Raw genomic sequence first — 14304 nt, 5'->3', positions numbered from 1 at the left:
TTCTGACTTTCCCAAAACGGAACTGTACAATCAGCACTTCCCCACCCGTGGCGTGTGATCGGAGAGCACAAGTTGTGCGAGAGACGCTTTTTATTAGCAAGGAAGGAGCAAAACTGTAAGGCAGGGATAGAAACTTCCTTGTTGTTGTTGGAGGCTTTGCAGCAGAGAGGCTCTTTGTGTTGTGCTCCTGTGCAGTTTTTGTTTGCTTGGGTTTTAGGGTGCTTTCCACAGTCCTTAAAATGGAATTGCGTTTGCATTTCTTAGAAACATGCCAAACTTTGAACTGTTTTCTTGTACAGGCATTATTTTGTATGTAAAACTATGTATTTTTTTAAAAAAAACCAAGCCACAAAACCAGAAAAAAACCCAGAAAATACCCAGGAAGAGTATTTATATGTACATGTGTGTGTTTCATCTCTAAGAAAAGTCACCAAATGGAAAATGGCAGCATGCTGTGACCCACAGCTTGGTGATTTTTTAATTGTTTTGAGAGAGTTTGAGTTTGAACAAGAAACTTGGGATAATTTAATAGCTGGTAATATCGAGTGGAATGAGAAATGGTAGCAACTGCCCAGCTGCTCTCTGCTGGAGGAGGTGCCAACTATGTGTTCCTAGCCTGGGGAGAGCAAACCCTTTTTTTGGTTTGGGAGGCACGTCTGTGGGGGAATCTAACTGTAGACTCTTCCCAGCACTGCTGTGATCTGTAATCCACAATAAATATATATTGAATTATATCAGAGTGCTGCTTGCAGTTTCTAATTTAGAATTAAGAAGTCGAGATGGGACCATAACATACTTTAAGCTACCTACTTTCAGTTGTTTAGCAGCGCTAAAAGACTTTAACGCGCTGCTGAGTAAACAGTGCTGTCTCTTTTTCCTTATCAGTTCAGTTTTGGTGAAACGCAGCTCTCTCCCCACCCCCCCACCCGCCCCATCCGAAAACAGTTTTACATAAGAAACTACCTCTAGCACAATGACCTTCTGTGATTGGTGCAATAGCTATAAATAATAGTTCACTTGTTAGCACTCAGGGCAGAGAGACTTGCCTTAAAAACTCAGCACTGAACCAGAGGGGGAAATACAGGCACAAAGGCTGAATGGCTTTAGGTAACTCTCAAACTGTAGTGAGATGTAGCTGCCTCAAGTGCTGAGATTGCTTGAGACTCATGGGTGTGCTTTTCTCTGAAGTTCCTGTTTTTAAATAATTCATTTTGTTTTAGAGATGTGTTCAGTGCAGTTGGGGTGTTGCATACGGTGTAAATGTAGAAGTTAGTTGTAATTTGGTTTCATTTGCTGGAACAGTGAACATCTGTTTGTCTCAGTGGATGGATGGTTCTTTTTTCTCTGCTGGTAACTTTTCAGAATCAACAGAAGCATACACAGGAAGCAGGAAAAAAAGGTGTTGCCTCAAGAACACAAAAGCAAAGTTCTTGACTATTTTTATCCACTGATAAAGGATATAGTGGGAAAGAGGTGCTTGAACTTTCCTTAGTTTTAGTACTTTTTAGCCTTAAAAAAATAAACCAAAGTATTTGTGATTGTATTCTGCATGCAAATACTATTCAGAAAATTCTTTTTCCAAGGCTTGTTACTGACCAGTGCTGTTTAATTGAAAGTGTGGGAGGAATTCAGAAACATCTCATCACCTCCATTGTTTCTTAATTTTTGCTTGGTACTTTCTGTACTGACTGGAAACACTTGGCTGTCTGGGATGCCCTTTGTTGTTCTCACTCAACACAAGGGATGCTGATCCTGGGCTGCAAGCTCTCAGGGAAGAGGTGCTGAGTGGGGTGCCCTCCCATGAGCTGTGTGATGAAGATGGAAGGATCAGAGTGAGATCTTTGGCTCCCTAGGACCAGCACCCCTTGCTCTGCACCCCTGGACTGCACTGAGCAGCTGCTTTCCCTGGATCTTCTTTCATTTCTTCTTTGGGAGCCAGCAGCATTGTATCATTGTGGATGGACTGCAAAACACATGGTAAAAGTAAGGTGTCTGGTTGATTTTGGTTGTTTTATTGTTGCAGTGGGGATGATATTTAAATGCCTAAAAAGCTAGGTCAGCACTATCTGACATCAGTGTGATGTGGGTGTATAAAGCTCCCATCCAAGGAAACATGACTGTAGAGGATCTCTGCTTTTAGTTTTAAGTGAGCATTTCCTCCTAAGGTTGGAGGTGGAAGCTCAAACACATTCACCTAGTTCACTGCATAAATAAATAAAAAAATTTAAAAAAAAAAGTTGGATTCCAGCCATTTTCAGTTTTAATTTTAACTGCTTGAGGTTTTCAGCGTGGTCTTCTGTTTGGTGGTTTAAACCAACAAAATGCAAGATGTCCTTCTCAAAGCTGCAATTTCCTAGAAGTCTAGAAGTGTGTATCTTTAATGTGAGAGGGCTGAGGGCTGCAGCTGGGAAGCTTCTAGCAAGAGGTGAGGAAGTAAACATATGGAACTTAAAACACTAATGTGCACTTGTCAGAATCTGAAATTGAAACTTGCAATAAAGAAAAATTAAACCAGCTCTTATTGAAATATATCAAGGTGTCTGTGATCTCTGAAAGGATAGTGTCTCTTTAAAGATAGTTGGAGTATTTTTCCAGGATAAATTGATGCAACAAACCAATTTGTTCCTCAGATAAAGGTTAATAAAACCTTGGAGGTTCTGCATCTGCTGGGGGTGAGGATGGGTCTGCTGTGGCTGATTAATCATGGTGATCTAAATATAATTCTCCTGATGCTGGCATTAGTGAAGCAATAAATGTTGTGGATTAGAATTCCCATTTTGGAGATCTTTATTGTGCCTGAGACAGCTCAGAGGCATCATTCCTCCCCCACTTATTATACTTTTAAGTGTTTGGATATTTGCACATAGTATGGTTTTTTTTCCACATTCAGCAAAACAAAATTTGTGGTGGGTGACTTATGAAGAAGCATCCAGACTTGATTTATTTCCTGACCTCAGCTGTCTGTCATAAGGCAGGCTTACAGGAATCTATCCCCTGTTGTGCTGGCAGGACTTGGCACACGAGGTTCCAGTAACTCCCAGCAGTCAAAGCCACTTTCATCTTCTGCAATCTTATGCGCTTTTGTTAAATTGAACCCACCAAAGATGTGTCATTTGCTCAGATGGTGGATTTTTGCTTTTATGTTCCGAAGGACTAACAGGTGTAATGTTTGTGAAGACGGGAGATGTCTGGAGGCTTTGGTACAGGCTCAGCCACCCTGGTGTCTGTAGGTCCTGAGCCGCCCTGGTGATCCAGGGTTCCCCAGCAGTTCTGCCTGTCCTTGCTGTGATTCCACCTGCTGTCCTTCTCTGAAAGGATCTAGTGAGTTTTTATTTAAGATTAACTTTGATTAGGAACTGGGGGGGCTGCTGGCAAATCAGGAATTGTTGTAATTGTGGCAAGATTGGGCATTCCAGCCTAGTATTTTCCAGTAGTAATTTTAACCTACTACCACTCAAGTGCCTTATCTGACAGAGATCATTTGGTAGCTCTGTGTTTGCATTCTCATGAGCTGTTGCTGATGCACCTCGCTAACCAACACTAGTGATAGTCTGATATGTGAGATTGAGTAACAGCCAAGTGGGAGCTAATAAATAGTGTATATCAAATTGTTGTTTCTGACATACTTAATATGCTGACAACCACTTCCATTCTGTTACTCAGAATGCTTAAAGAATATATATGGTTTAAATACTGATGTTACTCAAAATACATACTTCAATGAATTTTTCTGAGGATAGTGTCACTTGCTTAAATCCATCCTGCTTGTTATGGGTGTGGCTGGGTACTGGGAGCAAGGGACTGCTGCCTGCAATTAATGAGATTAGTGAAATAACTAGGTCAGGATTTTGATTTAATATTAAATCGATGCTTATTACCAAAGTCCCTATGAGAGCTGTGAAACCAGAAGGTCTGGAGTGGTCACAGGTAAAACCCAAGTCCTGTTAAAGCCAGTTGTATCTTGCCCTTCAGCAGATGCCATTTTGGCATTCTCCCTTCATCTTGTTGCTGGGCTTTTCTCTGTGTCTCTCCATCTGTATGCCTCTTTTTCAGGCCTTTACTCGCCCCTATCATCCTGTTGTTCTTATCCATCTCTTCCTGTTAAAATAATAATTTGCTGCATAGTGCCTTGACAAATGCTGTAGTGAAGTTTGGAGAAGTTAGCAAATTAGAGTAGGTAAAAAACCCTGGCTATCCTAGGGGACAGGAATAGCCTATAAACTGCTGTAAGTAAATGCAAGTCACATTTCCAAGTGTTTCCCAGGGTATTACCAAGGTTAGGATGAATGGATACTCTGGCAGTTTGAATGACACATAGAGGCCATACAAAGGTGCTCATATTTACAGTAATGGAGTCTGGATTTCTGTGGAAAGAGGAGACAGAGCAAAAAGCTAAAATGGTTATTAGATTTCGTGATACTGGCCACTGCTGGTTTTGGTTACCTGATTAATGCCAACTGAGGAGTCAACTTTTGTAGGTGGTTGGCTGCCAGCTATGCACTTCTGAGCGTGGGCTGTGGTGTTTGTTGCTGCAGTTGCACATATTAATTTTCAGCTTGGAAAAGAGCCATGCCAGCCTGGAATTTGCTCATCTTCATCTTTCCCCCTTCTGACTTAGCAACAGTATGTGCCCAGGTTAACTGATTTATCAGAGTAGAAAAGAGAGAAGTGCCTTGATCCTTTTATTGTGATGGAACTCCACTGTCAATCAGTTATTTCCCTTCATTTCCAACATTGGCTTCAGACGCAATAAATCCTAACAGATTTACAGCTATTAAACTCAACCATTTACTACTGAAAACCTTTACAAAAGTAAGGTAAGGAGGTCTGTTCCATCCTTTCTTGCAGTGAGGAGCAGCTCAGTCAACCTACAGAACCTCATGAATGTGTCTTGTCTTGATTGTGCCCCAGATTTTGACCTTTAATTTGTCACATAGACCTCCAATAAAGGTCTAGTACTAAACTGAAAGGTGAACAGAATAATTGGCTTTCTCCCTTGGCACTGACATTATTGTTTGCTGTGGCTTTGGATGTGACAACATACAGCACTGTCTTGAGTTCTCTTATATATACACCACTGCTGGATATTTTAAAGATGATTTGTAAAAGCACTTGACAGCAGAAGTGGACAACTGGCAGAGTTGTGGAGTTGCCAGTATGGTTGTGGGTTTATCAAAAATGCCAAATATTAACAGGAAAATAAGAAAAAAAATAAAAATCTTATTCACTGTTACTTTTTAAAGTTTATGACATGCGAAAACTAACCCAAAATGCCACATCTTAATACAAAGAGACTCTCAAAATGCACCAGGTGAGGCCTTCCCAGCTCAGCCAGTTTCATGACAAAGAGCCTGTATCACATATCACAAATGGTTTCTGTTGGACTGGACTGGGAGGGAATACAGGCTCCACATCTGCAGAGTGTTCTCCCAAAATCTCCTGTCAGGCACTGAATAATTCCAGTTTCTCAGACCAGCTCTTAAGATGGTACCAGGGAGGCAGTGATGCACAGGCAGCCTAGGGTACATGCTCATTTACAGGACAAAGCAAATCCCCTGAAACTAGATGGGAATCTCCTAGGCTTTGTAGGTGGGAGATAATGGATGGCATGTTCTGGCTTCTTAGTTGTGAAACAAGACTGTTCTGCTCTAATGGAGTTGAATACTCTTTGAGAGCAGACCCATGTAGATCCTGCTTAGTAATCCTGCCTGGAGGCATCTACACATAGCTGAACAAAGGCTGGTGGGGAGGGATGTGCTTGCTTGCCTGGACAACAAGAAAATGAGGCTCTCCTTCAGCAGGGAAGTCCACTCTGGAATGTAATAGCCACTGGCTATTGGGGAAGAAAGTGCTTTTGGGAAAAAACCCTCCCCCTTCCTTGTTTTCCTAAGGCTACTTTAAAAGTACTCCAAACCCCCTCTGTAATAGTTCAATAAAAACTCCATGCTGGTAAGAATGACTAAAAATTACCATTACAAGTGCTGTTTGCAATGGAAATTAGAAACAAAGACAGGTCAATGAAATATGAGTGCTTCAGTTTTCCTTCTGTGAGAATTTTTTCCACCATATATTTTTTCCTCGTCTATAAAATTAGTCTTTCAGCTCTGTGCCTTGACTATGGCTCTTAGTGTGAAAAAGGAAGTAGTATGCTTTCATAGCACAAACACTTGGGATATTGTTTCCAGTAGACATTTAAGCTCTAGATAACTGTATTGCTGATGTATCTTAAGTAGTTAGTTTGGCAGCCTATGACACAAAGAATGCATGGGAGAAGGAAGTAGAAATGATAAAATGCTGCTGGTATGAAAAGTGCAGCCTGAGATTTAAATAGAAAGTGAAGTCAGATCAAAGAACTTGGAAATAGGTAGAAATTTCCTAGCAAAGAATGTCACGGTCTCTGTCATAGCCAGGGTTGGCTCTACATAACCTTTTCCTTGACTTGCCAAAAAGGAGCAAACTTTACAGTGGCTCAGCTTTTCACAGAAATTAGTCTTGACTTAAAAGAGTAAAGGAGACTGAAACACTTGTTCCAAAGGAGTCACCTGTAACATAACCCAGAACAATGCTCTCCTTGTGCCAGAATCTTTCCCTAATAGACTGCTATTTGTGAAGATCTGTTGCCTTTACCTTTTATCTGTTTCCCTGTGCCAGGCTGTGTAATCCAGTGTTAGAGGTAGCCATGCCCTGAGCAGTAGTAAGACCATGTGACATGCTGGGATCCTTTCCAAACCAAATTATTCCTTGATTCTGTGAAACTGTTTGGAAACACGGGTGACAGTTCTGGGCCTGACATGTGGCCCCCAAGTCTGACAGCTCTGTGCTCCCAAAATCCTATTGGTGTCTGGGCTGGCAGAGGGCTGCAGAAAGGCTCCAAAATGAACTGCTTGGACTTTGAGGTGCATGGCTGGTGGTCAGCAGTGCAAGGACTTCAGAACCCCTGGCTGTTCTGAACTGTGGGAGCTGAAAGCCAGCTGCAGGACTATTTGAAGGTACAAGCACATGTGCATTAGCAGGGAAGATCATTTGTCTTGGTCAGTGTGTAAAGAAGCTCTGGACAGTAGGATTTAAACTCTGCTTAGATGGGAAGCAGGATGTTGTATGAGACATGATCCTCAGGAACAACCTGCAGAACACCATCCTAGCTGCTCAGGATCCTCTGTTGAGAATGTACTGACACACCTGTTGTTGGCCAGCTGGGTTAGCAAGAAGCAGCCCTGCACATAAGCATGTGTGGAAAAGTAATTTCCAATATAATGAGGTTGACAAGAGGGAGTAAGTTCAAATAAAAGGATGGTGTGATGAAAGTCTCTGAAATCAGGACTGCTGCAAGTTTTTAAGTGGGAAAAATATAGTTGAAGATGTTATGAGTTGCTGCTGCCCAAAGACACTGATTTTTTTCCTTATTGCTATTCTTTGAAGCTGGCAACACTGAATGAATGAAATTTTTGGGGAGTAAACCAGAAGTGGTCAAGAATGGATCAAGTATGGCGATGTGGAGGAGATCATGAAATGGCACTGTGAGACTCTTGTTTTTCACCAGCTCTGTGTGATTAATTTGCTGGTTCAACAGGTCACATTGATCTTCATGTGTCACAACTACAAACCTCAGCCAGTCATTCTCTGACTTGAGCATTATCAACAGGATTGCAATTTTGCAATGGCATCTTAATTTCTCAATTGCCTTCATATGAAAGCCAAAATCTATGTTGTTCATCAGTTACATTAGCTCTGCAAGGCCAACAAAAATGAGGAAAAATGTAAATAAACTAATAAGAACAGACAAGAGAATAGATGTGCCCTATTTCTAGTTCTTTTGCTGGCTAAAATTACAATTTTTGAAGTGAATAGAATGCTTGAAGCAGAAAATGCTGTGCTAGCTCAGCAATGTCTCCTAATAGTTGCCACTAGTTAGATGGAAACACCTCCTTACTGTATAGGAAAATGGTGTTTCTACTGTTGACATGCCAACATCTTGAGACAAGAACCAAATGTTTGGTTTAGCTGCCTATAGTAGTTGGACTGGTCTGTCCAGCAAAATTTTTGTCTATTCCTGAAAATTAGAGGCAGATTCCCCTCCAGTTTGTTGCCTCTGTAGGTGAGTTTTAAAGGTGCTTTTTAGAGCCTTTTGTGGAAATCATGATATCCATGGAAGGAAGGGAAGCAATTACATCATATGCTGAATTGTGCCCTCACATGATCAAAGCCCTTTGAAAAGTTGGTGTGACTTCTTAGGAGAAAAGAAGCAGCATGGGGTCTTTCCTGCTGAGCCTCAGATGGCAGGAGGTTGTTCTGCTTTTAGAAGTTATGTTGCTGCTGTAATTTGGGTGCTCAGGTGGGAGCGCTGTGTTGGGGAGATGTGACTTGAACCAGGGTGCTGTGTGGTGGGGAAGTGCTGGTGCTCCTCCAGGTCCCCAAATACACTGAAAACTTCATGCAGGACTCCTCTGCACTGAAGCTGCTGGGATCCACAAATGTGCACCCCTGTTACCTACTGGTGGCGTTTTGTTGGGCTTTCAGTGGGTTGGTGTTTTCTTCTTTGCAAGCTGGTGCTTCCAAAATATTTTTTTTCAACACAGCTTTCAGTATAAGCCTACCCACATTTTAATTTCCTTTTTATAATAAATTTCAAGTAAAATAAAGTGAAAATAAAAACTTTGTTACGGTGGTTTTAATTAAGCTTTGTTTGTTTCCTAAACTTCATAGTGTTCTTTGAACTCCCAGGTTATTCCAAAACCTATTAGAGGATGTACAGACCACTGCCTTCAAAATGCTTCTGTTTTCTTGTGTTTTGTACTTTTTCCCAGCCATGTTTTCAGACTATCAGGAAAACATGGACTTCTGGGAAGTGGTGCACCATGTGGGGAGCTGAGACATCACACCATAGACCTTTTCCATGTTGGGTGTCTTGAGAAGCCGCTGGGTGATACGCTAGAGCTGATTCGCCTCTGCTTCTGGACTGCTTTGCTGTTCCAGGAAGTTTTACAGGAATGCTGATCTTACATAAAGCACATGGCTAATTATGAAGGAATCATTTTAGATAGGAATCTTGCAGGAACATATTGTAATTATCATTTAGATCTAAATGAATCCAAGCAGTCTTTTCTGAATTTATAATGTTCCCTTTATGAATGTTTTTCCTCTGCTTGGCATTCTGCCCCAGTAATACAGTGATACTGTGTACAATGTGGAACAAATGTCATCTCTTCTTTTAAGAGAATGCCTGGCTCCCAAAATGTGGTAACTTTTAGTGGAAAAGGAGAGGAATGATGAGACAGCAGTGCTGCCTAGATGCTAAAACAGTGTAACTCGTGGGTTTAGAGATATGGGGGTTTTCTTCTCAATGGTCCTTTGTGTTTTTTTGGTGGTCCTTAGGGGTTTTTTAACCTTCTTATGTATTTTAGAGTTTCCAAAGACCATAACTTGTACTTTTCAAATGATTGCAGATCATTGAGCAAAACATTTACAAAAGATACTGACAAAGCATCTTAAAAGTGTGTCTGTTTAATTTTAGGACAAGGAAACCTGCATGGGTGTCAACAATCAAAGTTACATATGTGAAACGGGCCACTGTTGTGGACAATCCCAGTGTTGCAACTACTACTATGAACTCTGGTGTAAGTCCTTCCATTTTGTATGGCTTCCCTTCCTAATCTGCATGGCTCTCATACCATACTACAGGTCTGGCTTGTGTCCCCTGGGGTTTTGTATTCAGCCCTTGTTGTGCATTGCCATTGCATTTCACTGCAGCACAATCCAGAGCTGATGTGATATGACAAGGAAATAGGTTTCACAGTGGGTGCCTTCTCAGGAGTAATGGGTCATCTTGCCACTGTTGTTTGTTCTTCTCACTGATTTGAGTACTCAAGATGGCATACAGGAGTGAGGAAACTATACTGAGGGAGAAATGCCATGCACACATCACTAGAGCTTGACACACTCAAGCAAGGTATTAATTCAGTGTCTTTCATCTTGTTGGTTTAGTTTTTTGCAAGCACAACAAGTTTAAATCTGGTATATCTTTTTAAAGATGTCCTTTCAAGGAGGAGGACCAGGGTGCTTATTCTCTTCAGAATTGTTTGGAGTCCTTGCATAGAGAGAGTCTTGGGTAAATCCTGTGGGTTTGCAGTGACTGAATGCTGTGCTGTGAGGAACACACATTGCCCATTGTGACCCCTCTTATCTCCTCTTTCCCAAACCGTGAGATATGAAAATATCAAAGTTTCCAGCGAATGGTTGAGTGACTGTACCTGCTGAGTCCCCTTAGATGGCAGCAGGCAGGTCAAAGCAGGTGGTTGGCAAAACTTGATTAGGATATATGGAAAAATGGGAAGTTGAAAGCATAAGAAAGTCATAAATGCTGAATTTTAAAGGAAAACTTGTTCAGTCTGGTGGTGTCTTCTTTCTCGATTAGGAACACAAAAGGTTGAAATTAGTGTTGCGCTGTTGTACTGCCCCAAGCTTAGGCTGGGAGGGCATCTCTGCTCGTGAATTTGGAAACGTGGTGCTCTGAACATTGTATCCCTAGAATAGATACTTTCTTACCACACCCAGTGGTATCTTCCAGTTTTTATGCAACTGTGCTTTCTACTTAATCTCTCTGTTGTACCCACAGTTTCACTTTCCCAAAGTAGTTTATGTGTGTAAATGTATTATAAGTACAAAGACTGTCACTTAACCTGGATCCAAGGACAGGAATAGCTGACACTTCATCCTTTAGTCTGGAAACATGCTTTTGCTTCTCAAATTAGCCAATGAAGTATGGATGATCTGGTTATAAACTGAACAGTACTCTATAGTAAGCATCTTCAAGACATGCTATGCTCAGACTCCGGAGACTGGCCGTGTCAATACTAATGGTAGGATTTTAATGTATTGCAGACCTTTTACACCAGACTTGTTTTCCAAAATGTCCAAACAGTTCAAGAAACAATTCAGGATAGGGGGTCGAGGGGCAGGTCCAGGGATCGTAGCAGGCTGAGAAACAGACATGAATATATTGGAGCCTTGGAGTGCCTGGATCAGACTGTAGCAGTCAGCAGCACAGGCAGGACAGATGGCAGGAATTTGTTGAGAGTAGAGGGGGACGCATGGACAGAGGAGAGTGGGGAAGGTCAAACCCAGTTTGCATTTGTGTGGTGGGAATGTAGAGGAAGATGCATTTGTGCAAAGGCTTACAGGCTCCTTGGCAAGCAGGATCTAAATTGAGCAGCAGCGTGGAGTGCAGCTGCACACTGGTGCTGGTGGCACAGTCACCATGTTTCTCCCATGGTCATCTTGAGAGGCTTAGTGGAATTGCATACAAACAGTCTGGTCCAAGCAATAGCCCCCTGCCATTTTAATGGGATGGTTTAGCTGTCTTTGTGCTCTCAGTATGGCACAGACTTTTATACTTGGCAGTTCCTGGCTGCATCATAAAAGTTCTTGGAAGACAAAACCAGATTTTGTTAGAAGGAGGCAGAATATTAAAGGCTTCTTTTTAGAGCAGACTCACAGGTCACACTGAGATCATGGAATAAGCATGTTGGTCACACATACTGCTGGATGGTTCCTTAGGAGAGATAGGTTTCTGTGTGTTCATATTCCTTCTGCCTCACAGAGAGCATCATGTACCACACCAAAATCAGGGGAGTAATTCAAACATGAGACCTGTTTTCTAGGCTTTTTGCAAATTCAGGCAAACGTCCAACACTGATTTAAAATCAGTTAGTGTTTTCAAAGCTTGCTTTGCCATTATGAATGATATGGAAAAAAATTCCTTTTGGATGGAAAGGAGTCATAGACGGAGCACATCCTTTAAACCCATATTCTAGAACTTGTGAGCTTAGCTGCTGCTCAGGATTTGTGGAGTATCTTTGATAGGTACATATGCTGAGGCACTCTGAAGGCCTTCAAGGTAAAAAGTAGTGATAGTAAATGTAAGTAGTCTTAATATGAGCAGTGGAGAGCAACAGCTTTACATGCTTGGGAATAGATTAGCTTTTTAAAAGTTAATAATAACTTCTGGTTAATGAACAGTTAACATAGCAGCACCTTTTAAGTGTGGCTTCATGGTTATTCTGTTTTGATTTTAACTAGCATATGTATGTACTGAAGTAGCTTTTGAGAAGGTCTTGCTTCTCTTGACCTTCTCAGACCACCAGTGTGTGTTTCAGACCTTTGTGTGCTTGAAAACAGACCTTCTTGCTAGTCCTGTTGAATTAAATCCTGGGTTTATCTACCACCACAGCTTTGTGAGAAGAAGAAGCAGAGGAGGGTGGCATTTGAAATGGAAAAGAAAACTAGTCTGTCTTTGCTGGACACTCGTTCTGAAACATGATCCTGTTTTGTGTCCTCTTGGAATTTTTCCTGTAAAAAGGACCTTTTTCCCTGTTTAGGAATTTGAGGGAAGTTTGTCTCTGAAAATGGCTGATCTCAGCAATTCTAGGCAGCAAGTAAGATTGTGGTAATTTTAAACCAGTCGTTGAGGGTAGTGGAATAGGATGTAAAATCAAGGTATTATTTTGTTAAGGGGTGGAGTGGAGGAATGGAGAATATGATATGCCAAGCAGGTGGATAGCCTGTGTTTAAAATTAGATAACAGCCCAGTTCAGATTCCCCACCCATCTCTTATTAAAAAAAAAAGCTAAACTAAAAACAGTGCTGTGTTGCCAAATAATGAAACTATATTAAGATTTATAGATATAGGTCTAATAACCGTGTAAAGGTCTAATTAGTTCTTAAGCTTGGTAGCTGGTAACATGGTGGGAGAAAAGCTGCATTATGTCTTTTAATTTTCTTGGAACATAATAATAAAAAATAAAACGTGAAAATTTACTGTTGCGTTTCCTCACATATGGGAAGATGTTTGGATGATGGATGAGCTGGGTCAGCGTTTTAATTGAGCAATTTGCTTGGACTCCCCAGAGAACTCATGGTCCCCAAGGGGGAGAATAGCAGCAGCCACTGGGTTTTGCTTCCTAACAGTTTTTATTCAGGTCTCCATGATGTGATTGTGATATGCTAGAGTTTTCCAATGTTGGGCTTTTTCCAGGCCTGACAGGTGTCTTATTGCTTAAACATTCCAAAATACCACTTTTCAAAATACAGGAGAGAAGGTAATCAAGGAATGCAGTTCCTGTGTTTTGCAGGCTAAGAAGTAAGGCTCAGAGGTTCTGGATTTTCCCAAGTTTAAGAGTATAATGTGGACTGAACACTAAATCCAGATCTCCTGACATCCATCTTCATGTCTCTCCTTGCCTTTTGAATCATTAAATGATTCCAGAGGCTCTGAACACAGCAAGCAAAGCTGTAGAAAATACATTTCATTGTGTGGTTGGAAAAATAGTACACTGTGCTTCAGGAATTATGGAGCATGGAAACAGGCAGCTGCTCACTGCTTGCAAAAAGTTGTAGGATTTAGAACTTCAAGTGTTTAGCTGGTCTTGGGTCATTTGGGTACTGTACAGCAACCCAGCATTGGCAATGAGTGAGTGTTCATATATTGCTTGTGCCTGTTTTGTTTCATTGTCTTTTTTTTAGCAGTGATACTGAGCCCCTCTGTTTCTGAAAGAAAGAAAAGAAAAGAGATCTTCACTGTTTAGGTCCTAGTGGAAGGGTTGTACAGGAAAAAAATGTTCTGTTTGCAAGCAGCACAGTCAATGTTTTTGCTGATTTTGAACATTCTGCTCATCTCTGCACGCTTCCCCTTGGAATCGCTAGACAGCTCTTTTCCCAAAAAGCACACTGCCAGAAAATTCTGGCAAGGATCCGCTTAGTTGCTAAAACTAAAGCAACTGCTGTACCACATACATATTCCAGGAGGTCAGCTTTATAATAGGAATTCATGTCCAAGAGTTTGCTGCATTCTCAAAAACACTCAGTCAAACAATGCACCAGTCCCATGTTTTCGTCCTTACCCCGTGTTATCTTACCCCACATCCTTTTTCAGAGAAAGATTTTTGCTATTCCTTGCCTTTCACCCAGCCTTCTATGTGGTTGTACTTGCTTCTCTTTCCTAGGTGTCTCAGACTTCCCCTTGGGCTGCTCCTCCTCATCTGTGCTGCAGCGATAACCCTGCCATGACAAAGCCTCACCGACAGTATAGGGCAAACAACAGATGTCACAGCCACACAGAAACTTATAATAAATAGGGTCACTGAGGGAATTATTTCCTGATTTCCTTGGACTTCTTGTTGCCTAACACAGCCAAATCACCTTGTTTTGGTCTGGCTCAGTAAAATTCCCAGATCCAAAGCAGAAGGCAAGCTGGCTAACATAGCCTGGCTATGCAGATACTGACTTTTGCCCCGTGTGACTGCTTCCACC

General features: G+C 41.5%; 1 protein-coding gene across 15 annotated transcripts in view; it reads left to right on the top strand.

The window, feature by feature from the left end:
- The window catches only part of WBP1L (WW domain binding protein 1 like), a 60186-nt gene that overhangs the window by 36014 nt on the left and 9868 nt on the right, over nucleotides 1-14304 (top strand). For 11 of the 15 annotated variants that reach the window (XM_086899085.1, XM_086899086.1, XM_086899083.1 and 8 more), the window contains one exon: nucleotides 9512-9614. The exons of 2 other annotated variants lie outside the window; for them this stretch is intronic. In XM_086899085.1, the coding sequence (XP_086755211.1) occupies nucleotides 9512-9614 (103 nt within the window). Of the gene's footprint in view, nucleotides 1-1859; nucleotides 1984-3151; nucleotides 3322-9511; nucleotides 9615-14304 lie in introns of those variants that run through there. 2 more of the 15 variants (XM_023929783.2, XM_023929785.2) reach the window with 2 other exon arrangements.

This window comes from Cyanistes caeruleus, chromosome 8 (genome assembly GCF_971803275.1).
Source record: "Cyanistes caeruleus chromosome 8, bCyaCae1.hap1.1, whole genome shotgun sequence".
Classification (NCBI taxonomy): Eukaryota; Metazoa; Chordata; class Aves; order Passeriformes; family Paridae; genus Cyanistes; species Cyanistes caeruleus.
This window is presented reverse-complemented; position numbering and strand designations above follow the sequence as displayed.